The sequence below is a fragment of the Cebus imitator genome, unplaced genomic scaffold (genome assembly GCF_001604975.1).
Source record: "Cebus imitator isolate Cc_AM_T3 unplaced genomic scaffold, Cebus_imitator-1.0 Scaffold258, whole genome shotgun sequence".
NCBI classification, from domain to species: domain Eukaryota; kingdom Metazoa; phylum Chordata; class Mammalia; order Primates; family Cebidae; genus Cebus; species Cebus imitator.
In genome coordinates, this window is record NW_016107573.1 from 526,334 (window position 1) to 552,723 (window position 26,390).

Genomic DNA, 26,390 nt, shown 5'->3' on the forward strand with positions numbered 1-26,390 from the left:
AAAAAAAAAAAAAAAAAAAAAAAAGATGAACACCCAAGTCTAGTGCCAGCTTGCCAAAGGTCAGCTCCAGGCTGTCTATTCCAGGCAGCTCAGCTCTGCAGTGCTTGGCAAGGGCTGGCTCCCACAGGGTTACAGGAGACTGCCGTACTTCTGTCCCTTAGTCCTGCTTTGTATGCCTGCGATATCAGGCTTCTGGTGAGTACGGGTTGGCCATGCCTTCGCACAGCCAATCCAGGTAGTAAGTCAACTGCACATGCTGTATGTGATACCACGATCCTACGCTCCCTTGGCCCTGCTGGCCCTGACACCCCACACATGAAGGCAGGTGGTTCTCACACTCTGTGGGGCTGCCATCATGTAGGGGTCTGGAGCAGAGATATTAGTGTCACCTGCTTTCACTTCCAGACTGTCACCAGCTATGTGACCTTAGGCAAAAGTACTTGGATTTTTCAACCACAAAATGGGAGGAAGAGCCACAAGGGGCTGCCGGGAGGAGGATGTGCTGGCGGTGGCTGTGGAACGCTGTGCCGTCCCTGCACGAAGTGTGCAGCTGCTAGTGTCAGAGCTGCTGTCTGCTGTGGGCCTCTCAGTGCCTAGACCCTGCCAGGGGCCTCCAGTGACCACCACTGCAGGTGCAGCTGGCACATGGTGGGAAAAGCCAGCTTGGAGAGGGGCAAGGGACCTCAGAAGAGTGAGGGGGACTCTGGCAAACACAGCTTCTGATCTGAGTGAAGTGAGGGAATCAGGCCAGGTTGGTCCCCTCTGGCAGCTTCCTTGACACTGACAACATGGCCCACACTGAGTGCTCCTCAGTGCCCAGCCCGCATGTTTTCACACCCCAAAACTCAGCTCTCCTTCCCTTAGCCCCGGCTCTTCCCTCCCAAGGAGCTCTGAAGTCTGTCTGTTTCCACCCACAGGACGTCCTCGTTGTCCAGCTGCAGCAGCACTCCTCCTCCCTGCCACAGAACCCCCGCCTCGGTGCTTCTGCCCCACCCCTCCCTGCAGATGCAGCCAGCTTTCTCAAGTGCAAATTGGACTTGAGAATTGGACTTCATCCCTCTGCTCAGAATTTTCCAATGGCTCCAGCTATGCCAGGATCAAGAGCAAACACTCAGCCTAGCCTTGCCAGCTTCCTCCTCACTGATGCCCAGTCTAGCTAGGAGTCTCGGGGTTGTGTCCTAGGGGGCACAGTGGGCATTTGTGGGCATCTTCAGATGGCACAACGTGTAGTGGGCCGCAGACAGGGATGCTGGACATTCCGCCACGAGACAACCACCCCACAGCAAGCAACCGTCCTGCGTCCTTCAGTATTTTCTGCATGGTTTCAACATACCCGGAGACTTCCAGGAACACAGTTCTCAGGAAAATCGAGGGAAGCCTGTTCCTTGTCTTACTTAGAACCTTACTGGAGGGCAGCAACCACTTCAGAAACGAATGGCACCACTGGCCAAAACACTCAAGGGGTCTAGGCTACAAACACCCAGGCTGTGGCTGTCACAGTCACAGTGACTTTGCCCTGCAGCAAACACCTGGCAACTTCATGTCTTCTGGGGTGAGTGAGAGGGCATGCCCAGGCATTTATAAACTGATACATATACTTGTATTCTCTTCCTTTTATGTCTCCTCCATGCAGTGAAAGCATCTGAGTATTTTTGGAATGCTATGTGTAGGTAGGTTACACAGCCCACCAATTGCATTTAAGGAGAGGAACAGTGACAATGTAAAATGTCTATGATGACTAAGGGGTGCTGGGTCTGATGGCACCAAGAACTACTGCTCCCAGCTGACAGGCCTCTGCTATTCCCTGGCAGAGGCCAGGGTCTCCCTTTCCTCCAGGTCTTCCTACAGGCTGTTTCCTTGGCCTGGAGCCCCCTACCTACTTTCATTCAGCCAATAAGTTTCTGCAACCCCTCTTCTGGGAAGCCTTCCTAGGCCCCCACCAAGCCTGACTTAGCTACTCTTTGTCGGTGTCCCCATGGCCCCCGGCTTCCCTCATCAGCACTGGCCTGAGCCAATTCCACGGCCGAGGCCATTTAAAGGAGCCCACATGCCAGTCTAACTTCTCTCTGCTCCTGCCAAGAAAGAAGGCAGGTGACTTACTGCTTTGGGGGCCACATACGATCCTGACAGGGTGCCCACGCCACTGGTTAGGTCAAAGAGGTCACTCAGGCCACTGCCGATGGGTGCTCCAAGGTTGGCTGGTGCTGCTGCTGTTGTAGGTGCCACGAAGTTGGTGCCCCCAATCTGGAAAGGGAAGAAATGAGTCAGAGGCAGCATCAGGGGCAGGGACATCGGGCTGGGAATGAGTAGAGCCACCTGGCTCTTTAGAATACACTGGGGGCTGGGGGCAGGGCAGCCTCCACATCAAGTGTAAGTTACAGAAATCAGACAGAGAGAGGTGGGTGGAGAAGAGAGGCTGAGCCCTCCCATGCCCTGCAAGCCTTGAGCCTTAGGAGTAACCTCTGGGAAAGGGCTGGGGACACTCCCAAATTGACACTCAGCCCATGGATAAAAGGAGGTCCCGAGACACACAGCTGGGTGGAGACATGCTATGCAGACGGGAGCTCTCCCTTCAGGACATCAGAGAGGGTTTGTGGGACTGAGGGCTGGCAATCCCGGGGATGACAAGGCAATGTGTCATGAGTGGTGAGGACTGGGCAAGAATCCATGGCTATAGGGCCCAGTAGCAGCTGGATGCCAGTAGGTCAGGGCAGAGGCTGCCAGGATGCTGGACCAAGGCAGTGGCTCAGCAGGCAGGGCCGCTTTGACATCACCCGCCCCTTGGGATGCTGGGCCGGTGCTTTCGGGAGGAGCAAGGACGAAGGCTTGGTGACGCAAGGGTTGAACCGTACCCCTTCAGGCTCATCCCCCATCTCCAAGCGGAAGCAGGCAGGTGAAGAGAACAGGCAGCCACATGCAGAGAGAAAAGCCAGGAAGGAAGACAGAGAGAGACGAGAGAAGGGAAAGAGGGAAGAGATGAGTCAACTGTAGCTCCATCCGAGAGGAGTGTGGCGTGAGGCTGTGCCGGGGCCTACGAGAGGCCCAGACCTGTCTCTATGAAAGGCACCACCCCCACGCCTTCACCCAACACCCTCCCGTCCTGCACCACAGCCCCTCCTGCCTCACCCTAGCGGCACTGAACACCAGGCTCCTGCCCCCGTGCTGCCCCTGTGGGGACCTGAGCCGAGCACAGCCAAATGAAGAGGCTTAGCCACCCCCAGTTGCCTGAGGACGCCCCAGGGAGATACCCAGGTCAGTCTCACCCCTCCCCTCTCTCCTTGACCACCCATGCTCTCTCAAATAGGCCTGGCTGGGCTGCTATTCCCAGCTGGGGCAGCATGAGGGTAAGTGGATGCAAGTCTGATTCCTCTAAGCCAGGAACACCCTTGCCTTACAGTGCAAAGGTGACTCTGACCCCAGGATCAGGACAAGGGCTAGGATGGGCTCCCTGCCCAGGGTCTCCTGGGACTCCAAGGTCTAACAAGGGAGTGGAATCCTGTCTGCGACTCAGGCTGAGCGACCTCGGAGGGAAGGCTGCCTGGCCTCTCTCAGCCTTGGCCTTCTCATCATAAGTAGGGAGCTCACAATCGCCTCCGAGGGCAGATGGTAAGGACTCAATAGAATGTATCCGAGGCACCTGGCTTGTGCCTGGCCTGGACGCACATTCGGTGACTGCGCCTCTGAAGACCATTATCAACATCATCCAGAGGGCCCACAACATACCAGGCTGTCAAGGCCACCGCCAAGAAGGTCCACAGCTCCCATCTGCACCGAGGAGGTGGCCAGGGGCGGGCCACTAACCGGGGGGCCGAGGTCCAGGTTAAGGAGGTCACCCAGCAGGTCGCCCTGGGCGGGGATGACATCTGGCTGCTCCCCAGGAGGTGCTCCAGCAGGGGCTGTCTCAGGGCTCTCTGTGCTCTCATTCCTGCCAGGACACAGAAGGGAGAGGAGGTCAGTAGAGCAGAAGCATGAGGATGTCTCAGGAAGGTCAAAGAGACCCCAGCCTCCAGGCACCTCCCCCAGCACGGGCACTGGGTCTTTTCACTGTCCCCAACAGGGCTGTCCGCAGGGACCCCCTGCCTTCCCATTCCCACAGCAGAACCATATTTTAGGTCCTCCACGAGGATGAGTGAAGGGAGAGGGCCGCCTGCTTCTACCCCTCAGCCCATGCTAAGGAGAAAACGATGCCACCGCCCTAGGACAGTGCCGCCAGCTCACACCAACCACCTGGGAGCAGTAGAGGAGGAGGTGCAGACAGGGCGCTGGAATGAGACGGAGCTGGTCTGAGTCCCAGCTCTGCTGGCTGTGGGGTCCTGGACCCATCGCTCAAGCTCTCCTTGTCTATTGTTCCCATCTGACGAATGGGGACATTTGCTCTCAGAGCTGTCGTTAGGATGGAATGAGGTCATCTAGCAAATACCTCGTGTACAATAAACATCTGCTAAAAGGTGGTCAGTTTTCCTCAGACCCAGGTCTTGCCGGGGGACAGCACGCCAGGCCCGCGCACCTGTGCTGCTGAACCGGGGAAGCAGGTGGGAGGCTCAGGCCCACGACTGGCCACTCTCACTCACGAGGCAGTGCGGGGTGGCAGGCTCTTGTGCACGACGCCCCGGCCCCCCTCCACAAAGGCACTGGGAGGCTTATGGTACACGGAGGCCAGCGTGCCGATGTAGCAGATGAGCTCGTCCAGCAGCGTGGGCTCGATGAGGTCTGTCTCTTCAGAGATGAGTGGCTTCTCTGCCAGCACCACCTCCTTGGCTGCCACCGGGTCCGTGGAGAGCAGGCGCCAGTAGATGTAGCCACGGTCCCGCAGGTCCGGGTTGTCTGAGTCCTTGAGGGCGTGAGGAGAAGCCCATAAAACTCAGAGCAGGGCAGCCAAGTGAGGAGGAGGAGACCTTCCCGCAGCCCCGTGATCCAGGTGGGGTCGGGGCAGGCCGGTGGGGACAGCAGTCCCGAGTGCTCCCAGGAGCCTGCCCCAACACCGCCCACAGGGCCGTACGCCGGCCCCGGCTCGTTCCCCATGGTGCTCTACCCCAGCCTGGCCACTCCTGTCTCTACTCCCGACCGCCCTCTGTGGCCTGCCCTTCCTATCCCCTATGCACACCCTCAGGTTCCCACGGGCCCTCTTTCTCCCCTCTCTGGTTTGTCTCAACTTCACTACTTGACCTCACTGAACTTGTAATTTGTGTTCTAAGCTCCCTGAAGGCAGGGAGCCAGTCCCACCCTCAAGATACCAGTCTTAGGAGTGGGCCTGACTTCCAGTCTAGTTGCTGGGACAAAAGCTCCCCTGCTTCAGTGAGGGCTGTGCTGGGCATGGCGGGGAGACTGGCACCCACCTGAGTGGCCAAACTGAGGACCTGCTGCACTAGCTCCTGTGTTTCTGTTGGCTTCTTCAGGAAGAGTTTCACAATGGCAGTCAGCAGCTGCAGCTGGACCTGCAGGGAGGGAACAGTGGTGACGAGGAGGACGTGTGGGCTTCACATGGGGACAGCGGGAAACCAAAAAGGCTTGAAGAGGAAAAGGGCGTTCAAAGTCCCTGGAAGCCAAGCACAGCAATTCCAGGTTTGGGGTTGTCACAGCACACAGGCAAAGGGCTGCCATGGGTGTTGGTGCCGCTGACCAGCCAGACTTCAGCCTCACTCACTCAGAAAGGAGCTGAGCAAAGGGCTATCTGGCAAACCCAAGCAGGCTGGGGGCTGTTACCCAACTCTAGGGTTCTAGAAACCTGTCGGAGCTCTAGACGCTACAGCATTATGAGAGGCTTGCATGTGTGGCTGGTATGCTTCTTATCAGGGCCATCTGTCAACAAGTGGTGACAGTACTTGGCCCAGAGAGACTGCCATCAAGGAGCCGTGCTTCTATCAGAGGGTGGGAACCATTCCTGGTGGCCCTCCACCAGCCCCTGCCGCACACCTGGACATCCCTGAAGTTGGCCTCATCCTGGCCAACACCTCCTTGCCCTCCAGATCTCATGCCAACCCTACCTCCAGAACCCCCACGCTTCTGCAGCCTCTTCCACCTCTCACAGCACCACCGGTTGTTGGCTGTCCTGTGCAGTGAGCTCCCTGTGGGCTGGAGTGAAGTCTGTCTGGCTTACTGCTGTGTCACTAGTTACTGCTCGATCTAGTGCCTGCTGTATAGTAGGCACTTCAGAAATACTTGCTGACTATAGAAATATCTACACAAGAACAAGTCTCTACACAAAATCCCTCCTTAGTCATGGCCTCATTTTCGCCAGTCCTAGGACAAGAGGGCAGCCCGAGGCTCCTGGAGTCAGGGGCAGTGCAGGAGCCCACAGGCTGTGCCAGGGACAGGTCTGCGGCAGGAGGGCAGGAGTGGCAGTGCAGGAAGCCCAGCAGCGGCCCAGCCGTGCTGGCGGCATCTCCGGGACCTGCCCAGCAGGAGGGCACTTGTGCAGGGAAGGCTGAAAGTGGCAGGTGGAATGGAGGACAAGTGGCCCTCCAATTCTGGGATGAAGCAGAGTCTTTGCAATTTGGTTACACATGGGCCAACAGCAGTAGGCTGGCTGTTTCCAAGGCAGGAGGCAGCCCAGCATCTGGCTTCTAGACTCTAGCCCCTGCCTGGGTGGCCAATGGGAAGCCATTCATCCCCATCTGTAAAGGAGAGGTGTGGCCTACTTCAGGGATTCTTGTGAGCTTTAAAAACGGCTTGCCTGGAGCTGGAGTCAGAACGTACCTAATTTGAACTCCAGTTCTATCACTTCCCAGCTGGGTGACCCTGGGCAAGTCATTTAGCTTCTCTGAGTCAGTTTCCTAATCTATAAAACAGGCATTACACCTCACAGGGTTAATGGGAAGTTGATGAGACCACAAATGTGAAGCAGTATTATGTATTCTGCTCACTATGAAACAAGTGTCATTATCATAGTCATTATCACCACTACTACCATCACACAGGGACTCTTGAAAAAGCTCTTCCCAACCCAGTCAGCTGGATGCCTGGAATTTTCCTCCCTGTCAGATCTGCTGTGGTTCTGGTCAGATATGCCTCAGGCTATATTGCCAGAGGGTGCTCTGGCCTGGTGCCCAGGGCCCTGCTCAACAATCCATTCCAGTTCCCCTCAACACACTAAGCCATTAGCCTGCATATTTAGGGCAGACTTCCTGCAGTGATGTCATTACCCCGGCTATTCAGACAGGGTACAGCAGGACAGGGCCAGACGCAGGCTGGGCTGATAAACCACCCTGGCCAAGACTTTTTTTTTCAGGCAGAGTATCTCTCTCCTGCCCAAGCTGGAGTGCAGCCGGGTGATCTCAGCTCACTGCAACCTCTGCCTCCTGGGTTCAAGTGATTGTCCTGCCTCAGCCTCCCAGGCAGCTAGGACTATAGGCACACAGCACCATACCCAGCTAATGCTTGTATTTTTAGTAGTGATGAGTTTTCAACATGTTGGCCAGGCTGGTCTCAAACTCCTGACCTCAAGTGATCTGCCCACCTCAGCCTCCCAAAGTGCTGGGATTGCAGGCGTGAGCCACCTCTCCCAGCTGCTGACCAAGACTTTCTAAGTCTGCTATCCATGGCTGGAAAGGCCTAGGAGCCAAGGATGAGGAGGTTCAATGAGACAATCTAAAATGAGTTCCTTAATTGCAAAGCCTGGCACAGTCATGCACACCCATAGTCCTAGCTATTCAGAATCCCTTGAACCCAGGAGTTCAAGGCTAGCCTGGGCAACATAGTAAGACTCCATCTCTAAAAAAACAAAAAACTCCAGATCGTCAAGCACTAAACAAGTATTCTTTCTTTGTGAGACAAGCTCTGTTGCTCAGGCTAGAGTGCAGTGGTGTGATCTTGGCTCACTGCAGCCTCAACCTCCCAAGCTCAAACGATCCTCCCTGCTAGGCCTCCAAGTAGCTGGGACTACAGGTGTGTGCTACCACACCCAGCTAATTTTAACAGAGATGAGGTATCACTATGGTGCCCAGGTTGGTCTCGAACTCCTGGACTCAAAGGTACCCCCTGCCTCGGCCTCCCACAGTGCTGGGGTTACAGGCCTGAGCTGCTGTACCCAGTTAACAAGTTTTTTTTTTTTTTGAGATGGAGTCTCGCTCTGTTGCCCAGGCTGGAGTGCAGTGGTGCCATCTTGGCTCACTGCAACCTCCACCTCCCCAGTTCAAGCAATTCTCCTACCTCAGCCACCTGAGTAGCTGGGATTACAGGTGCATGCCACCACACCTGGCTAATTTTTGTATTTTTAGTAGAGACAAGGTTTCATCATGATCAGCTGCAGGTGCATAATTGCCCTCTACTCGGGGAGTCAGCAACCAGGTAAATTACCCTCTAGTGATGTTTCTTCAAGATCTGTCATTTAATCTATACCTAATAAATGTGAGTATCGCTGGCTGATTGGGGCCTTGGCTGTGACTCTCTGCAGCACTTTTCTTGGTGTTTGTGAGTGGCCCAGGCCCTCAGCCAGACTGACAGGCAAAAAAAAAAAAAAAAAAAGGTTAGGCTAATCTTGTTGGTTAAGCTAGTCTCGAACTCCTGACCTCAAAGTGATCCACCCACCTCAGCCTCCCAAAGTGCTAGGATTACAGGCATGAGCCACCACTCCTGACCCTAATAAGTATCATTAAAAGAGCTTTAAACTGTGTCGTGAACAAAAGACGCAAAGTGAACAGGCTACTGAATTACGTCACACCCTCACAGATGTCGTTTACTGAGTGTTGGAGTGGGCACTTTACACACAATGTCCAACAGTCTTTGCAATCACTCTGTACTAGAGACAAGGAAATGGGCTTGGTGAGTTCAAGTAACTGTGCTCCAGGCCACACAACAGGGAGGAGCCTGGATCTCAAACTTTCAAGCTCTGTTTCTGTTCACAGCACCAGACTCCTGGCTTACCCCTCCCTGTCCAGCTTCTCCCACCCTGGCTTTTCAGCAGGCTTAGCTGCAAAAGACTGACCTACTACGTGGGGCAGAAGCACACCCCTACAGCAGCGGTTCCCAACCTTTGTGGCACCAGGGACCAGTTTTGTGGAAGACATTTCCACAGATGGGAGATGGGGACGGTGGGGATGGTTTCAGGATGAAACTGCTCCACCCCAATCATCAGGCATTAGAGTCTCATGAGGAAGGCACAACCTAGATCCCTCCCATGTGCAGTTCATAATAGGGTGTGCGCTCCTATGAGAATCTAATGCCGCTGCTGATCTGACAGCAGGCGGAGCTGAGGCGGTAATGCTTGCTTGCCCACTGCTCACTTCCCACTGTGCAGCCCAGTTCTTTACAGGCCACGGTACTGGGTACCGGTCTGTGGCTCAGGGGTTGGGGATTCCTGCCCTACAGGACATCCTCACAGTGATCCCAGGCAGGACTTGACTGCAGCGGCAGAACCCAGCACAGGCAGGCTTTGCTTCTGAGACAGAGAGAAGAGGCTGGTGTTGCAAGCAAAGGCAATCTGGAGGCAGGTGGTGGTGGGGGGGTGCCGGTGGGAATTAGCACTGTGATTCTGAGATGGACATCTGTTGTTTTTGCTCACCCAGCATCTATTCTGTCTTCTGGGAACAGAAACACTGGCTCCCCTTCAGAGCCTCACCCTCCTTTCTGTCCCTTTCAGTCCACACAGACTGGGATCAGTGCCTGAGAGACCTCGCCAACCAGAGTCACAGTGCCTGGCTCAGGATAATGCAAATAGGTCCTGGGACTTTTGCTGGAACTACTGAGGGGAGGGGAAAAACTCTGTCCGTGGGAATTATTGTGCTGTAAGGACATAGCCTGGGGCTGTTGACTCCTTACAGCTTCCACTCTTGGGAGTCTACCCACAGCAGAAGATAGCCCAGTGCCACCATCCAAGTACCCTCAGCCAGGAGCGCCAGAAAGGAGCATGCTACCAGCACTTGCCAGCTACCGGAACCAGTTTGTCCCTTTTAGGCCTGGACTAGTTTGCTTTTGAAACCAATTTGGCCCAAACCAACACTACCATGAATGAGTATTTATTATGGGCTGGGCATGTGTTAAGGACATTATACAAAGCTTCCTAATTTAACTTTCATAGCAAGATGATTAGGGAAGGTCTAATGATTTCATTTCACAAATGAAGAAACTGAGGCTCAGAGAAGGGGTATGGACTCTGGGATCTCTCATACTAAATGCCTCACTCAGATCTGCTGGGTTACACTGCCCCAGTTGGGCAGCAAACATTTCTGAGCTCTCAAACAGACTACCAGACTGTTCCCAGTTAACTGAGAAAAGGGAATACAAATGACAAGCAGACACTCAACCTCATTCATAACAGAAATGCAAACAGAACTACAGTGAGGTACCCCTGTTAGCTATCAGGCTGGCATAAACAAAGTGGAGGTAGCAGAGGGCAATGACACAGGTTATGTACAGCAGACTGTTTAAATGAGCACAAGACTGGACAAATAAACACCCACCAGGAGAGGCTGGTTAAATAAAGCATAAATGAATGAGAGCACGGTCTGTGGATGTATTTGTAACAGAAAAAGGCAAGGTCCCGAACAATTTGAATTTGTTTAAAAATAAATGAGAGGGCAATGTAGATACAGTTGATTATCATTTACTTGAGCAGTCCATGTGGGGTGAATCTGCCTACTTGCTAAAATTTACTTGTAGCGCCCAAATCAATCCTCGTGGTGCCTTTGCAGTCATTTGCAGATATGTGCACAGCCATGAAAGCTTTGAGTTGCCTGACACACACATTCACAGCTGAGGTCAGATAAGGCAACACTTTGCCTTTGTGTTTCGGCTCTCATCCTGTAAACAAGCATCCTTCCCACCGCCTATTTAGTGCCATGTTTTTCATGTTTTTGAGCTTTTTGTTGATTGCCTTGTTTAAAATGCTCCCAGGTATACTGCTGAAATGCTTGCCTAGTGTCCCCAAGTACAGAAGGCTGTGATGTGCCTCAGAGAAAACACATGTGCCACAAAAAAACAAAACATATTAAAAAAAAAAAAAAGAAAAAAGAAAACACATGTGCTTCATCAGCTTCACTCAGGCATGAATTACAGTATTGATGGCCATGAGTTCAATGTCAATGAATTGAAAATATATATAACTAATGTGTCTTTAAACAGAAACACACATTTAAAAAGGTTATTAACTGATCAGTTGACAAAAACATTGTGTCTAGATGCTCACAGAAACCAAACTCCGTATTTCTCCCAGGAGCTGTGGTTCAGTACTTGCTAATTCAGTGTTTGCCATGACTATGGAACAGAAGCACCACGAAAACTGAGAATCAGTTGTATGGATGGATGGATGGATGTTAGCTGTGTATGCGTGCGTGCATGCGTGCGTGCGTGTGTGCGTGTGTGTGTGCGTGTGTGTGTAGGAAGGGTGGGTGCGTATGTGTCTGTCAGTCTACTGGTGTATTCCGAAATGATCTCCTGAAGTTTCTTAAGAAATCGAGAACAGTGGTGACTTCTGGGAAGAGAATTTGTGGCTTGCAAAGATAAGAGGGAAACTTTTCACTATATATGCTTGTGTATCTTTTCAATTTTAGACCAAATCAATGTATTTCCTATTGAAATGTGAATATGAAATGAAAACATAACCAAGAACTTTTGCCTGCCTTCCATGCACACCCCCACAGACTGCCTCATGTGTCCCCCTGACTTGATTGTACTGCAGTGAGGAAAAGGGGTGGTGCCCATCACCCGCACAGCACTCATCTGTCTGTCTGTGCTGATGACAACGTATTAGGAAGGGAGAGTTTCATGGCAGTAGGAGCCACAGCGGGGCTGAGCTGCCAGTCATGACTCACACCCTGGCTGGCTTGCTGGCTCACCTGGGTGCTCTCGTCATGGAAGCCCTCGAGGAAGCTCTCCAGCAGCTCATCTGCATTGTCGATCCGCTCCGCGTACTCGCCCACGATCCAGATCATGGCAGCCCGAGCCTCAGGCTCATCCAGCGAGTCCAGGTTCTCACACAGCGTGGCAATCACACTCTCATACCTGGGAGACCAGGGCACAGCCAGTATGTGAGCCCTGAAGGAGAAGAGGCAACCCGGGGAAGACAGGCAGGGGGCAGGATGAAAGGGGAACCGCCTCATAAGACCCCAAGGTGGTGGGTAAAGGAGGTCTGAGTTTCATTGGTCATATATTAGCTCTTATTTTGGCCTGGGGAGCAGAGGATGGGCAGTGTGGGTGAAATAAGAAAAAACAAAGTGTTTCTTTTGAGAATGCTGCTTGTGGCAGAGAAGTAAGGAAGAGCAGTGAGACAACTCCTTCCTTTTCCGCCCTGCCATCCTGGTCCCCAGGCAGAGGCAGATGCCCTCTCCTTGGGAGGGTAGGCACGCACTTGTTGGGGTACTTGCGGAAGATGTCCTTGATGACCACAATGGCCTCCTGGACCACGTAGTTGACCTTGGTCTGGATGAGGTCGAGCAGCGTGCTCACACAGCGCTCCGCGGATTGCTGCATGGGAAGAGGAGAACGTGGGCCAGGTCCCCGCACCCCATTTCCAACAGAGCCTCTGATGACCACGCCTTGGCCGAGGGCTCCAAGTCACTCCTCCAGCACCTTCCTCGTCATAGCGGGAAAACAGGAAAACCCTCTCCCCAGGAAGCAGGGGAGAACCAGTACCAAATCATGGCCCTAGGATGGCCGGGACATGGGGAATGAAACTGAGGAGAAGCCAGAGGCAGAGCCTCTGACAGCAAGGTGACTACCTGCAGTCCAATCCCACCTCTCTTTTTACTTGTTTCAGAAAGGGGACTCCTGTGACCTAAACACTCACAGAAGCTCTGACTGGTTCTGCCTTTATTTTCACATGCTGCTGCTCTCATGCTCTGAGGGAGATTTCTCAGGATGGCATCACAGGCTCCAAGGCGAGCATGCCTCAAGGGCATAGGTGGGGGCTGACCGGCTATCCCAGGAGCCTCTAGTCACCAGTGGACCCATTTAAGGAGAATCTGGCTTAGTGGTCAAGGAACATCTCCACAGACAGAGAAAGGAAGGGGATAAAATGCCAGGACGTTGGGACGCTTGGACACAGAGGCACGTGGGCAGCTGAATGATGACAGTATTTGCCAAAAAATGTTCAACAGGCAGGGCCCTTGCCCAGAGCTCTGTGAAGTGAATGCTAAGTCTACCAAGACAACCACCAGCTTGTGGCTGCCCCAGCATCTTAGCAAATGCTGCAGGAAAACCCTGATTATGACGGGTTAATTTGATCTGCAGCAACTCAAAGGCCTAAAGGATAATACAGAGTGAGAAGGAACCCCACCAGATCTGCACAATGCTCGCCATGGGGGCTGCAGTCGTAAGCCTCAGGCCTTTCCAGGCCACAAGCAAGCTGGTAGATTCTGCTTGAATCAGACTGGTTTCCTGGTTTCGGCTCCCTTTCCCTTCTCCAGCCAAGGACAGAGTCCCAGGTCCTCACCTCCACCTTGATGGCACAGCGGCCAATGGCTCGCACAGCCTTCCGTACAAAGTCCACATCCACTTCCGTTGCGTACTCTTTCAGCTCCGCCAACACCTGTGGCCCAAACAGAAAAGATGGGGTTGGGGGGGACCTGATGGGGCAATCTGCTGGAACACTCCTGGGCAGTGAATATACACAGACTCCCAAGGAGGATGGGATTCTGCCTCCTGCTCCAACTGGAAGGCCCAAGGGAGGGAGAGAGCTGGCAGGTGCCTGAAAAGGAAAGCAGGGCTGGACAACCTTATTTTGGGTTGATGTAGCTGACATATCCAATACCACTTTGTAAGGGATGACAGATAATAGAGAGAAACTTTTTTTTCCCTTTGAGACAGAGTTTTGCTCTTGTTGCCCAGGCTGGAGTGCAATGGTGCGATCTCGGCTCACCGCAACCTCCGCCTCCTAGGTTTCAACTGATTCTCCTGCCTCAGTCTCCCGAGTAGCTGGGATTACAGGCATTCACCACCAGGCCCAGCTAATTTTGTACTTTTAGTAGAGAAGAGGCTTCTCCATGTTGGTCAGGTTGGTCTCAAACTCCTAACCTCAGGAGATCTGCCAACTTCGGACTCCTGAAGTGCTGGGATTACAGGCGTGAGCCACCACACCTGGCCGAGAAACAGTCTTTAGTAACAAAAACATCAGTTCTTTTACTTGCTTATGGAGTCCCATGTCCCATACTAAACTCTTTGTAAGATAAACTGTTCATGGTGAGACTGGTCAGCTGGCCTAGAGCCCACAGTTTGGTGCTGGTGGAACTGTCTCACACCAAGCCCGTGCCCTAATCATCACATGTTGCTAACCTGGGCGATGTTGGCCTGGGAGGCCAGGCGGATCATGATGTCCAGCTTCTCCAGCTTCACGTAGATAGGGTCATTGTACTTCACGAAGAACACCTTCATCTCATGCTTCAAGATCTCAGGCCTGGTCGTGGGGCAGGATGCCCGGAGAGCAAAAAAAAAGGCGTAAGCCCCGTGAGAAACCCCCCTCCACATTTGCTGGGACATTTCTGGTATCTGAGGTGGAGTCTGATGTTTGTGAAAGCAGAGTCACTGCCATGGCTCCTGGGCAGAGGGCTCACCTCACCAACCGGCCTGAGCAAGGCTCTGACTGGCCCCTGTGTGCCTGAGCACATCGCCGGAGGGGACAGGAAGCACAGCAAGAGACTCCAGAGGCAGCAGGTCCCACGGGACGGGCTTGGGCATCAGACACATCTCAGTCCCAGTCACGGCCTGTGAACTCAGGCCTGTTTCCTCACCCATGAAATGAGAATGACACTGGACAGAAACACATTACCACTGCAGGTCTGGGACTGCTAGCCTCAGAAAGCCTGGCATGTGGCAACTTGGATTTTGGAAGTGTTCTCACCATTCCCTGAATGATAAACGTATTCAACTGTGCCTAGACAATTATACAAAGAATACAGTTTATGCTGAACACGTGCTTCCCTCCTGGGAGTCTGGGCTTTGGGTAGGTGCCCCCAATAACAAGCTTGGGTGCCAAGTCTCAAATAGGCTTCCCTGGGCAGAAACACTGCACACATGATGCCACATTTTGCTGGGGGAGGAGTGTGCTCTGTGTGGCTCCCCATGGCAAGGAGCAGGTACAAGGAGGTCTCTCATAGAATCCTTCAGACTCCACCTGTGTCCTCCCCTATGACGCAGCCGGGCAGCCCTGCTCTGCTGCTGATAGATCTTTGCTGTGGGTACAGCTATATGCTGAGTCCTGGCTGGGCGTGGTGGCTTGCACCTGTCATCCCAGCACTTTGGGAGACTGAGGCAGGAGGATCGCTTGAGCCAAGGAGTTCAAGACCAGCCTGGGCAACACAGCAAGACCCTGTCTCAAAAAGAAAAAATATATTTAAAAACTATAGGCTGAGTTCTGTGAGTACTGCTAGTGAATCTTGAGCACGAGGGTGGTCTTGGGACCCCAACACGGACAGGGACCTCATTGGCCTGCTATGAGAGTGAGATGCGAAGCATCTAGCATGATCGATGCCTGCCTCAGAGAAGCATCGCTAGGCAGGAGCTGTCGCGAGCTGAGCCCTTTCACATGTGTCATTGTTCCTCCCTCAAAGGCTCCATCCTTCTGCCTTCCGCCAGTATCACCCACCACATTTTTCCTGGACAAAGAAACTTCAGAGAGAATGAGAGGCTGGCACCAGGTCACATGGCCAATGTCAGCAAGGACGGCAGTGGGACGAGAATCACCTGCCTCTGACTCCTACTCGTATGCCCTTCCAGAACAGAAAGGAGGAAGGAAAAGATATGAGGACAGACAGTGAGGAAGGGGAAAGACAGGACAGAGAGAAAGGAGGAAACAGTACTCTGTGCTGCTGTGTACACTGCAGCGAGTTCCTGGCCAAGCAAGGAGCCTTTGTCGTGCCCCACGGGAGAGGCAAGACCCCGAGGTGGGTAGCAGGAAGATGATTTCTGCAATTAGGACTTGGCAAAAGCTGCCCAGCCACATCTCAAGACCAGGGCAGGGCATGTCTCAGTGACACAGACAACTTCTTAAGAGATTTACCATGTTAAATATAGCACAGGAAACCCTGCATGCTGATCTGCTCTACTCGTCACTACCCCGCATTAAATCCGTGACTCAAGGGCACTGGCGTATAAAGACCCACACTGCAACCGGGAAGCCCTAGTTTCATTTTAAGAACTCAGAAGGCTTTCCCATCTTTACCTCCCTAGTATCCCAATTCAACCAGAATCTCTAGTCCCCCGGAGAGTACTAAGGCCCAGAATGATGCTACGACCAGGAGGATGTGCTATCTTCTAAGAGAAAATAACTAATGAGGCTCCAGTTCTCTGTGTAGCCCCACTCCCAGCCACAGGGCCTGCCGTAACATACAAATCATCAATAGTTGCTACAGTCAAGTCCCCACTGCCGACTGAGCCATGTGACCAAGAGCTGCGAGGAAAACTCAAGGTCAATCCCACTCCCCAGAGCTGCAGGGCTCTGTCACTCAGAGCCACTTCAGAGGACGAAGGGGATCATGCCATGAACCCCTCAGACCCAGCCTCGCTCAATGGTTTTTCTGCTCTCGCCTACCCTCCATTACCAGACTGCGTGCCCTGGGTGCAGCGGCTCACTGCTGCAGCCATTCTCACGGGAGGAGGGAAGCGGGCGGCACAGCATTCGGAGTGAGCCCGATGCTCCCCTCTCCCAGGCCTCGACGTTGATGTAAAGTCCAACAGTTCCTCAACTTCCTGCAGTCCTCCAACCTCAGAGAGTTTGACTAGAGCTACGGACCCTGTCCCCAAAGAAATGCACACAGATACACGAAATCTGACAGCCTATTTCAGGACGGCTCCGTGGACTGTGAACCCAATATCTAGTTTAAGCACCAAGCTGGTCTTTACACAGCCTGCTTCCTAGTCAGGTTAAGCCAGGGCTTCTCAGCCTCAGCACTGCTGACATTGCGGGCTGGACAGTTATCGTGAGGGGCTATTCTGTGCACTGTAGGATGCTGACCGGCACTCCTAGCCTCTGCCACTAGAAGCCAGTAGCATGCCCCCCAGCTGGGAAAACCAAAGTATCTCCAGACACTGCCAAATGTCCCTCAGGGGGCAAAGTTGCCCCTTTGGTTAAGCTATTCTGGGTTAAGCTATTTGAGACTTCCTTCGTGGTGACAGGTCAGTTTCCTTTGAGAGCCCCCATTCCCAGCAGAAGAGGCTCCCCGAGGGGTACGCATGGCACTTGTGTGTAGTGACCTCAGTACCTTTTCTGCACGATGAGATTGATGTTGCGCAGAGCCACGTACTGCAGCTCCGGCTCGGCCGACAGCAGTGTGACCAGGGGTGGGGCCAGCTTCTTGAGAAGTGTGCCATAGTAGTCCAGGTCCTTGGACAACATCTCCATGAACTTCATCAGCACCTTCACAGCAGAGAGCACCACAGCAGAGTTGGCGTGGGAGAGCCTGGGTGTGACCCGCTCACAGATGCTGGGGTCCATCCGTTCCAATGGGGCAAACAGGAAAGACAAAGGGAAACATCCCGCTTTTAGTTATCAAACCAGCATGCCCAGGCCGGGCGCAATAGCTCACGCCTGTAATCCTAGCACTTTGGGAGGCCGAGGCAAGTGGATCACTTGAGGTCAGGAGTTTGAGATCAGCATGGGCAATATGGTGAAACCCTGTCTTTACCAAAACATATACAAATTAGCCAGGCATGGTGGTGAGCACCTGTAGTCCCAGCTATTCAGGAGGCTGACACATGAGAATTGCTTGAACCCAGGAGATGGAGATTGCAGTGAGCCGAGATCACGCCACTGCACTCCAGCCTGGGCAACAGAGTAAGACGCTGTCTCAAAAAAAGCATGTCCAGCCTGAGCAAAATCGTGAGACCCTTCTCTACTAAAAGTAATTTTACACACTAGCTGGGTATAGTGGTGCACACCTGTGGTCCCAGTTACTCGGGAGGCAGAGGCAAGATTGCTTTGGGGAGTTCGAGGCTGCAGTGAGCTATGATTGTGCCACTGCACTCCAGCCTGGGCAACAGAGTAAGACGCTGTCTCAAAAAAAGCACGTCCAGCCTGAGCAAAATCGTGAGACCCTTCTCTACTAAAAGTAATTTTACACAGAGGCAAGATTGCTTTGAGGAGTTCAAGGCTGCAGTGAGCTATGATTGTGCCACTGCACTCCTGCCTGGGTGACAGAGTGAGACCCTGTCTTAAACAAACAAACATGTTTTTTGTAGGAGAAAGATCTAAATCCTGGTTCTGCTGCCTGCTAACTAACCGCCAGCAGGTTCAAATCACTCTGGGCCTCAGTTTCCTCATCTAGAGAATCAAGATAATGATGCCTACTTCACAGGATTGCTAGGGGCTTAATGAGATAATACATGTAAAGAACAAGGCCGGGGGAGACTGCGGTGGATGGACTGCTTGAGCCCAGGAGTTTGAAACCAGCCTGGGCAACACGGTGAAATCCTGTCTCTAGAAAAAATATAAAATTAACTGGGCATGTTGGCACACATCTGTAGTCCTAGCTACTTGGGAGAATTAACTGAACCCAGGAGGTTGAGGCTGCAGCTCCAGCCTGGGGGACGGAGACCCTGCTTAAAAAAAAAAAAAAAAAAAAAAGAATAAGCACAGTGCTGGCATGTAGTACATACTGTATAGATGTCAATCCCCACTTCATTCCCTTTACCTCTCTAAGCTGGAGAGCCCTCATCTGGAAGATGCAGGATGATGAAAGTTGCACTGAAGACTCTGTAATGTATGGAAAGCACCCGGCAGAGCCCCAGACACCCAGTGAGAATTCAGTGAGCAGTGGCTCTCGTGCTACCCATCTCTTGAACTCAACGGAGGTGCCCTGGTCTTCTGTGAACTCCCAGGCCAAGCCGTGCCTGTGCCCACAGCAGGCACTGAGCTGACTGCCCCAGGTAACTCTCCTGCCTGCCTGGCTCTGGAGAGGTGGGAAGCAGGCAGGCTTCCCTTCAGTGTGTCTGAGGGTGGGCTGTGGGGCATGGCCCTAGAGAGGGGCCCACTAAGGCCTGAGGACCAGTGCCTGGTTGGAGCCCCTGAGGACCAGGGTCCTCAGGCTGGCCTGGCAAGCAAGGGGCAGCTTGCTCACCTCTGGGCCTCACGGTCGTCCTTGGGTGTATAGTTGGCCAGGCAATCCAGGATGAAGATCTGGCCCCACTCGGTGCACTCATTCAGGGCTGTCAGCAGCTTGTTGATGGACTGTGGGTTCAGATCAAGCAGATTGCTGCTGGGGTGAGACTCCGCGATTTCTGAGAGTGCTGCTGCTGCATTGGCCACCACCTGGTTGAGAGGGTGAAAGGGGCAGAGGCTTGGGGGTGCTGCTCACAGGCCAGGGGGCAGTGGGGCTAATGATGCGGGCTGGTCAGAGGTCAAATATACTGAAAAGAATATGACCTGATGGGCAGCATCTGGAGCTGCAACAAGACCCATTCCAAGCATTCACCCTGCTGACTCCTCTGCAACCTGGCACAAAAGCAAGTGCCTGCCATTTAGGAAAAAAAAAAATGCCTAGCTCCAAGTGCCTAGCCCTAGAAAGCATTCCCACCTTCCTATCACAGCACCCCTGTGTACCAGCAATAGCAGCTCACTTCAATGCTTGTCAGCTGTGCCTCTTAGAGCTAAGGGATTCCTGCGGAGTTCCTCGAGGCTACTGGCAGTGGATAGGGGCTGGAGAAGAGGGGCTTGCCAGGTGAGGCTCCAGGCCCTCAATTCATTTCCACTAGAGCAGCTGTTTTTCCTCAGCCTCCCAAGCAGCTGGGATTGATTACAGGCATGCCCCACCATGCCCAGTTAATTTTTGTATTTTTAGTAGAGATGGGGTTTCACCATGTTGGCCAGGCTCATCTCAGACTCCTGACCTCAAGTGATCCTCCTGCCTTGGCCTCCCAAAGTGCTGGGATTACAGGCGTGAACCACCACGCCCCGCCTGTTTCTTGTTGTTGTTGTTCTTGTTGAGACAGAGTCTCACTCTGTTGCCCAGGCTACAGTGCAGTGATACAATCTCAGCTCACTGCAACCTCTGCCTCCCAGGCTCAAGCAATCCTCCTGCCTCAGCCTCCTGAGTAGCTGGAATTATAGGCATGTGCCACCACACCCAGCTAATTTTTGTATTTTTAGTTAAGGTGGAGTTTTGCCTTGTTGGCCAGGCTGGTCTCCAACTCCTGACCTCAGGTGATCCGCCCACCTCGGCCTCCCAAAGTGCTGGGATTACAGGTGTGAGCCCCTACACCTGGCCTTAGGCAGCTGTTTTTAAGTTTATTCTGCTTTGTTTCTGACTTCTCCCTGTGGCCCGTCCAGGGCTCCAGTGCCCATCCCTGTACTGGTCGCTCAGTGCTGTGTGGCAGTGCTCAGTGTTTCTGCTCAGAGTGGGATGGCTGGGTTTGTGCATTCATTTTATTTTTCCACTTTTTTTTTGTTTGTTTTACCACTACTGTTCCAGCATGTGCATTCATTTTAAACAGGCCCTGGAAAACTGCCCTCCAAACTGCTGTCGCCACCATGGGTAAGAAGACTGTAGGGTTCCATATCCTGCTACATCTGGATGTCCCGTCTTCCAGGCTATGCTACTTCAAGGGTGACCCTCTACAACCCAGCAAAGATGGGAGGGAAGGGAAAAGCACCCCACATGCAGCACTGGTCTTGGTGAGAGGACAGCAACAGTAACAGTGACTAGAAGGGGAGGGAGGGCACTAGTATTGATCACACACCATGTGCCAGGCCATGCCAGGGACGTCACCTTCACAGCACTCCTGCCCACTATATAGGATTAGATCCATCTCACTGATGAAGGAGACAGCCCTGGAAGCCTAGGCAGTGCTCCAGGTTGTGCAGCTAGTGGTGAGAATAAGGGAATCCAGGTCCAGCTCCCTCCAAAGAGGCTGCCTGAACCACCACAGGCACAAGAACAACTGGCACCCCAGCCAGGCTCTCACTTCTACGTACTCAGGACAGCCTGGTGAAGGGTCAAGCCAATGTCTTCCCAAGCAACCCAGGAGGCGGTGGAGGAGGCACGGTGGGTGGCAGTGGCTTACCATGGGGTTAGAGTCAGAGATGAGGTCTTTAAGGGTGTCCAGGAAGCCCTGGTCCTCCACCAGCTGGGCATTGATATCGTGAAGCTTGGCCACGCACACAGCTGCTGTCTTGCGCACATATGGATCCTCATCCTTCAGGCACTTCCGGAGTGGCTCACACAGGTACTCCGTGATCTTGTCAACGCGGATGCAGCCCATGGTCCGCACCGCCAGGGCTCGGATGAGGGGGTTGGGGTCCTCACAGTCCTGAGGGGAACCGGCCATCGGCCAGGGCAGGGGTGGGATGAGCCACCTGTGGCTTCGTATTCTCCCTGGCCTCCAGCTCTGAGCCCTGCTGGGCTGAGCAACATCAGATGGCTGCTGTGGATCTCTACTAACTGCAGCCAACAGCAGCGGAAGTAAATGCTATGTAACCAGCACCCATGCCAGCTCTGCACGTCATCTCCTCTTATCCTCACAGTGGAAATACAATACTGGTCCCATTTTACAGATGATGAAACTGACGCTTTCAGGAAGGCTGGGAGCTCATCCGAAGCCACAGAGCAGAGCCGTGATTCAAACTCACATCCACCTAACATCACAGCCCTCGATTTTTCCTCTGGCCACAGAAGCCTCATTTCCCCATATCTGAGCGTGGACAGGACTCAGAGGACCTAAGGTTCTAAAGGTATACAGATTCACAGGTAGTAAACATTAGGAGAAAATGAAATTAAAATAAAGGTGCACAGAGCTGACAAATCAACCTGAAGGACAGAAAATGGAGTAAGCAGCAGTCTAGAAGGGGAACAGAGAAGCTCTCAGACACCTGCTGATTCCTGCCCTGGCAAAGCATGCACAGCAGGGCCCAATCGGGGTGGTGAGGGGATCGACAGGCCTTGCAGGACCTCACACAGGATGAGTTAGGCAGCGGCCTTGGCATCTGGTTTTCTGGGAAGTGGGAGCCCTCTGCTGGAGGAAGAGGCCTGCAGGCTGGGTGGGCGCAGGCAGTCCAAAGGTCTGGATTCCATCCAGCGCCACGGGGCCCCACCCCAAAGAGACTGAGGGGAGACAGAGCCTTAAGCACCCCATACCCCCATGCCCACCAAGCTCCCGCTCACCTTCACAAAGGTGTTGACGGCCATAATGGCCATGTCAGGCTGACTCTTGGCATAATTCATCAGGTAGAGGTATACCAGCTTCTTCAGCTCCAGGTTGTCCGTCTGCATGCAGTTCACCACATCAGGGAAGAGGGCACTGAAAGGTCAAAATGGTTTCAGCAAGGGAAAGTCTGAAGAAAGAGGAAGATTTTCAGGTTGCTAACTAGTGGGTGGGAGGACAGTGGGCAGGAGAGAAAGGAGAGACACACTAGGTGACTTCCTGGTAAAAAAGGGAGGGTATCACATGTGCTGTTAACAATTAACACCTATTGCTGGGCGCGGTGGCTCAAGCCTGTAATCCCAGCACTTTGGGGGGCCGAGGCGGGTGGATCACGAGGTCAAGAGATCGAGACCATCCTGGTCAACATGGTGAAACCCCGTCTCTACTNAAATTAAAATAAAGGTGCACAGAGCTGACAAATCAACCTGAAGGACAGAAAATGGAGTAAGCAGCAGTCTAGAAGGGGAACAGAGAAGCTCTCAGACACCTGCTGATTCCTGCCCTGGCAAAGCATGCACAGCAGGGCCCAATCGGGGTGGTGAGGGGATCGACAGGCCTTGCAGGACCTCACACAGGATGAGTTAGGCAGCGGCCTTGGCATCTGGTTCTCTGGGAAGTGGGAGCCCTCTGCTGGAGGAAGAGGCCTGCAGGCTGGGTGGGCGCGGGCAGTCCAAAGGTCTGGATTCCATCCAGCGCCACAGGGCCCCACCCCAAAGAGACTGAGGGGAGACAGAGCCTTAAGCACCCCATTCCCCTATACCCCCATGCCCACCAAGCTCCCGCTCACCTTCACAAAGGTGTTGACAGCCATCATGGCCATGTCAGGCTGACTCTTGGCACAATTCATCAGGTGGAGGTACACCAGATACCTCTTCAGCTCCAGGTTGTCCATCAGCCCCAGGCTATCCATCTTCCAGGGCACACGGAGGGGCTGAAAAAAGGAAGAAGATTTTCAGGCTGCTAACTAGTGGGTGGGAGGACAGTGGGTAGGAGAGAAAGGAGAGACGCACTGGACGACTTTCTGGTAAAAGGGAGGGTATCAGATGTGCCGTTATCAACCAACACTTATTGGTAGAAAATCCCAAACGGTCATTTTAAAAGCAGAAAAAGGGCCAGGCACAGTGGCTCACGCCTTGTAATTCCAGCACTTTGGGAGGCCGAGGTGGGCAGATCACAAGATCAAGAGTTTGAGACCAGCCTGGCCAATATGGTGAAACCCCATCTTTACTAAAAACAAAAAAAAAGAAAAGAAAAGAAACTCAGCTGGGCGAGGTGGCGGGCACCTCAGCTACTCGGGAGGCTGAGGCAGGGGCATCGCTTAACCCAGTAGGCGGAGGTTGCAGTGAGCTGAGATCACACTACTGCACTCCAGCCCGGGTGACAGAGCAAGACTCTGCCTCAAAAATAAATGAATAAACATAAAAGTAGAAAAAGTCCTTAGTTGTTTTCAGACAGTTCAAACATGAATTCTGAAGCCCGTCAAACCCAGCACTGCCTCTTGCTAGCTGTATGACAGAGAAATTCCTTTGTCACCTGCCCCCTTGCCCTGACTCTCAATTTCCTCACTTCCAAGCAAGGTGCAACAGAAACTCACTTCACAGGGCCTTTATGATAACTGAATGAGAGAACATACTTAGGTTTCTGGTCCTTGTTATTTGGGAGGTGCTAAGTAAATGAAAATGACCCTTTCTCCCTCTCTGATACTTAACGTGGCCCCTTATGTTAGGCTGCTGGTTCTGGAGGGTTGCATGGAAGTAGGATGGCTCACGCTGCTTTCACCGCAAGTTCTGACACCCACTAAGAACAAGCACAGCATGCCTGGAGCACACACCACACACCAGGCTTGGTGCTAAGAGCTTTACATACTTGATCTCATTTAACTGCCCTTAGAAGTCAGGGGATGATCCCCATTTCACAGAATACTGAGCTTCATAAATGTCTCCAGAGCCAGGCTCCTGGAGGAGGAACAAGGGTCTGTGCTCATGACCACTGGGTGGAACCCTTCTCAACGTGGCACCCACGGCCCCAGAGTCACAGGCCTTAAGATATGAAATTTGGTTAGAGAGCAATTTTCTATCTTGGAATCATCAGATCCCCTCTCAATTCTTAGGTGTTTACAGGCAACAACGTGTCAACACAGAGACTTAAGAGGTCAAAGTGAACTTCCTGAACCCCAACAAGCAGGAGTCCTGCCAAAGCCAAAATTGATGTATCACCTTGGAAGATGACGCACCAGGAAGAATGGGGAAGAGGAAGGAGGAAAAACTGCTGATGAGAACGATTCGCTCTTTGGGGCCTGTCATATCAACAAAGCCAGCTCTTTTGAGACGGAAGAACAAAGATGTTTCTCCTCTGTGAGGAGGTGACAGTGGTGTTCTGGGTGAAGGAGAGCGGCTTTGTCCTGGAAGAAATCTGACTTGGAAGGAGGCCCAGGTGTCCAGCGGGCGCCTGCTCCCTTTGCGGCTCTGGCTTCCAAAGGGATCTCTGCAGAGCTGCTTTCCGGAGCTGCTGGCAGCAGGTCCTTGCTGGTGGGGGATCCATGGGGAGGTCTGGAGTAGTGGGAGCCTATCTTGGGACCTGGACAGGAGCTGCTCCACATCAGCACCCAGGCTATGAGGCACAGGGCTGCGTACCATGAGGGCATAGGTGAAAGCCGCCTGGATTTGGATTTCAGAAGAACTGGGCTTGAGTCCTAGTTCTGCCATAAACCATGTGACTCTTAGGCAGTCGCTTTATGTTTTTATTTCTTTGGCAGTAAAACCATCATTACCTACAATATGGGAATTGTAAGGAACTACTAAGAAAACAAATCTGAAAATGTTCTGTGCAGACTCTCAAATACTGTGTAAATATTAAGCTGTTATAAAATCCAGTCCCTGCCTTTGAGATTTTACAATCTGGTGAGCAGGTAAACACAAGTACACATAAGAGAACAGTCTCCATTTAGTGCTGGGTGATGGGAACCGAGAGCAAATGCTTTGAGTTTGAGGTAGTGGGCTGGCAACAGGCAAAGGCAGACCTTGATAGGGTTTTTAAAGATGGGAAGACAAGCTGGGTCACTGGGCACTCCCACAGGGGAGGCATGAGCCAAGGTGCAGCAGCCATTCTACACAAGACCTGCTCCAGCCATCAGGTGCAACAGAGGTTGCAAACAGGTGACAAATTAGAGAAATCCAATCTGGCACGTGTGTTTTTACTTGCACCACACAGTGTTGGTTTAATATCATCTGGCCACTTAAGGCAGGGAGATTTAAAATGAAAAATCCAGCTTTCCCATTTTTATTTATTTAATTTTTTTTGAGACGGCATCTCACTCTGTTGCCCAGGCTAGAGTGCAGTGACACAATCTCAGCTCACTGCAACCTCTGCCTCCCAGGTTCAAGCGATTCTCCTGTCTCAGCCTCCTGAGTAACTGAGATTACAGGCGCACACCACCACGCCTGGCTGATTTTTGTATTTTTAGTAGAGACAGCATTTCACCATAATGGCCCAGCTGGTCTTGAACTCCTGACCTCGTGATCCACCCACTTTGGCCTCCCAAAGTGCTAGGATTACAGGCATGAGGCACTGCACCCAGCCCAGATTTCCCATTCTTTTTAAAAACCAGAAGACCTGGCTGGGTCCTCTTCCCCAGCGAGTAGTGATCCTCTGGAGTTTCTGAGAAGGTCCATGCCATACCCACTCTATCACCTGCTGCCTTTCCCACCTATTCTAGTTAACTCACTCCATCACCACCTGACCTGTCAGCATCTGGGCTCATGATTCCTGTGTAAACAAAACCTTCTATTGGGGAAAAAAGTTTTATGAAGGGAGCTGTATGAGGGGAGACATGGCTCCCTAGACAACCTAAAGGAGAGACTGAAGTGGACCCAAGCTATAAACGCTCCCCTGTCAGCCAGCTTCCCGCTGCCACCAGGCCTACTCCTGCATACCTGACATCTTTGCCCACGGTCATCGATGCAATCACTTTCTTCACTGCCTCCTTCTTCTTCTCCTTCTTGTCACTGTTGAGCTCTGCCTTCAGCTTGAAGATTTCCCCTAAGGAAAGGAGGCAAGCATGAGTGATCCCTCCCTACCCTGCCAGGGGATGATTCCCTGTACTTAAATTCCAAAAGAACTGGAGGGAGGCATGTCAGACATCTTATGCCGTGGGCTGAGGGCAGCTTCAGGCCCCTGGCCTCAGGTGGGACAGGCAACAGTGAGGGACGACTGTTAGGATAGAAATTAACAAGATGGAAGCTTGCAGGCCTGGCACAGTGGCTCACACTTGCAATCCCAGCACTTTAAGAGGCTGAGGATCACTTGAGCCCAGGAGTTTGAGATTAGCC

At 52.7% G+C, this 26,390-nt stretch overlaps 1 protein-coding gene across 1 annotated transcript in view; it reads right to left on the minus strand.

Annotated features, from left to right (window-relative positions):
• The window catches only part of AP1B1 (adaptor related protein complex 1 subunit beta 1), a 47,079-nt gene that overhangs the window by 9,114 nt on the left and 11,575 nt on the right, over positions 1-26,390 (minus strand). The window contains exons 3-16 of the mRNA XM_017499496.2: positions 25,995-26,100; positions 22,023-22,158; positions 20,926-21,171; positions 18,984-19,174; positions 17,130-17,351; positions 14,206-14,326; positions 13,367-13,462; positions 12,284-12,399; positions 11,772-11,937; positions 5,337-5,435; positions 4,572-4,831; positions 3,724-3,925; positions 2,853-2,873; positions 2,101-2,244 (exon numbers count right to left, since the gene is read on the minus strand). Coding sequence (XP_017354985.2) covers positions 2,101-2,244; positions 2,853-2,873; positions 3,724-3,925; positions 4,572-4,831; positions 5,337-5,435; positions 11,772-11,937; positions 12,284-12,399; positions 13,367-13,462; positions 14,206-14,326; positions 17,130-17,351; positions 18,984-19,174; positions 20,926-21,171; positions 22,023-22,158; positions 25,995-26,017 — 2,043 coding nt within the window. The 5' untranslated portion in view covers positions 26,018-26,100. The remainder of the gene's footprint in view (positions 1-2,100; positions 2,245-2,852; positions 2,874-3,723; positions 3,926-4,571; positions 4,832-5,336; positions 5,436-11,771; positions 11,938-12,283; positions 12,400-13,366; positions 13,463-14,205; positions 14,327-17,129; positions 17,352-18,983; positions 19,175-20,925; positions 21,172-22,022; positions 22,159-25,994; positions 26,101-26,390) is intronic.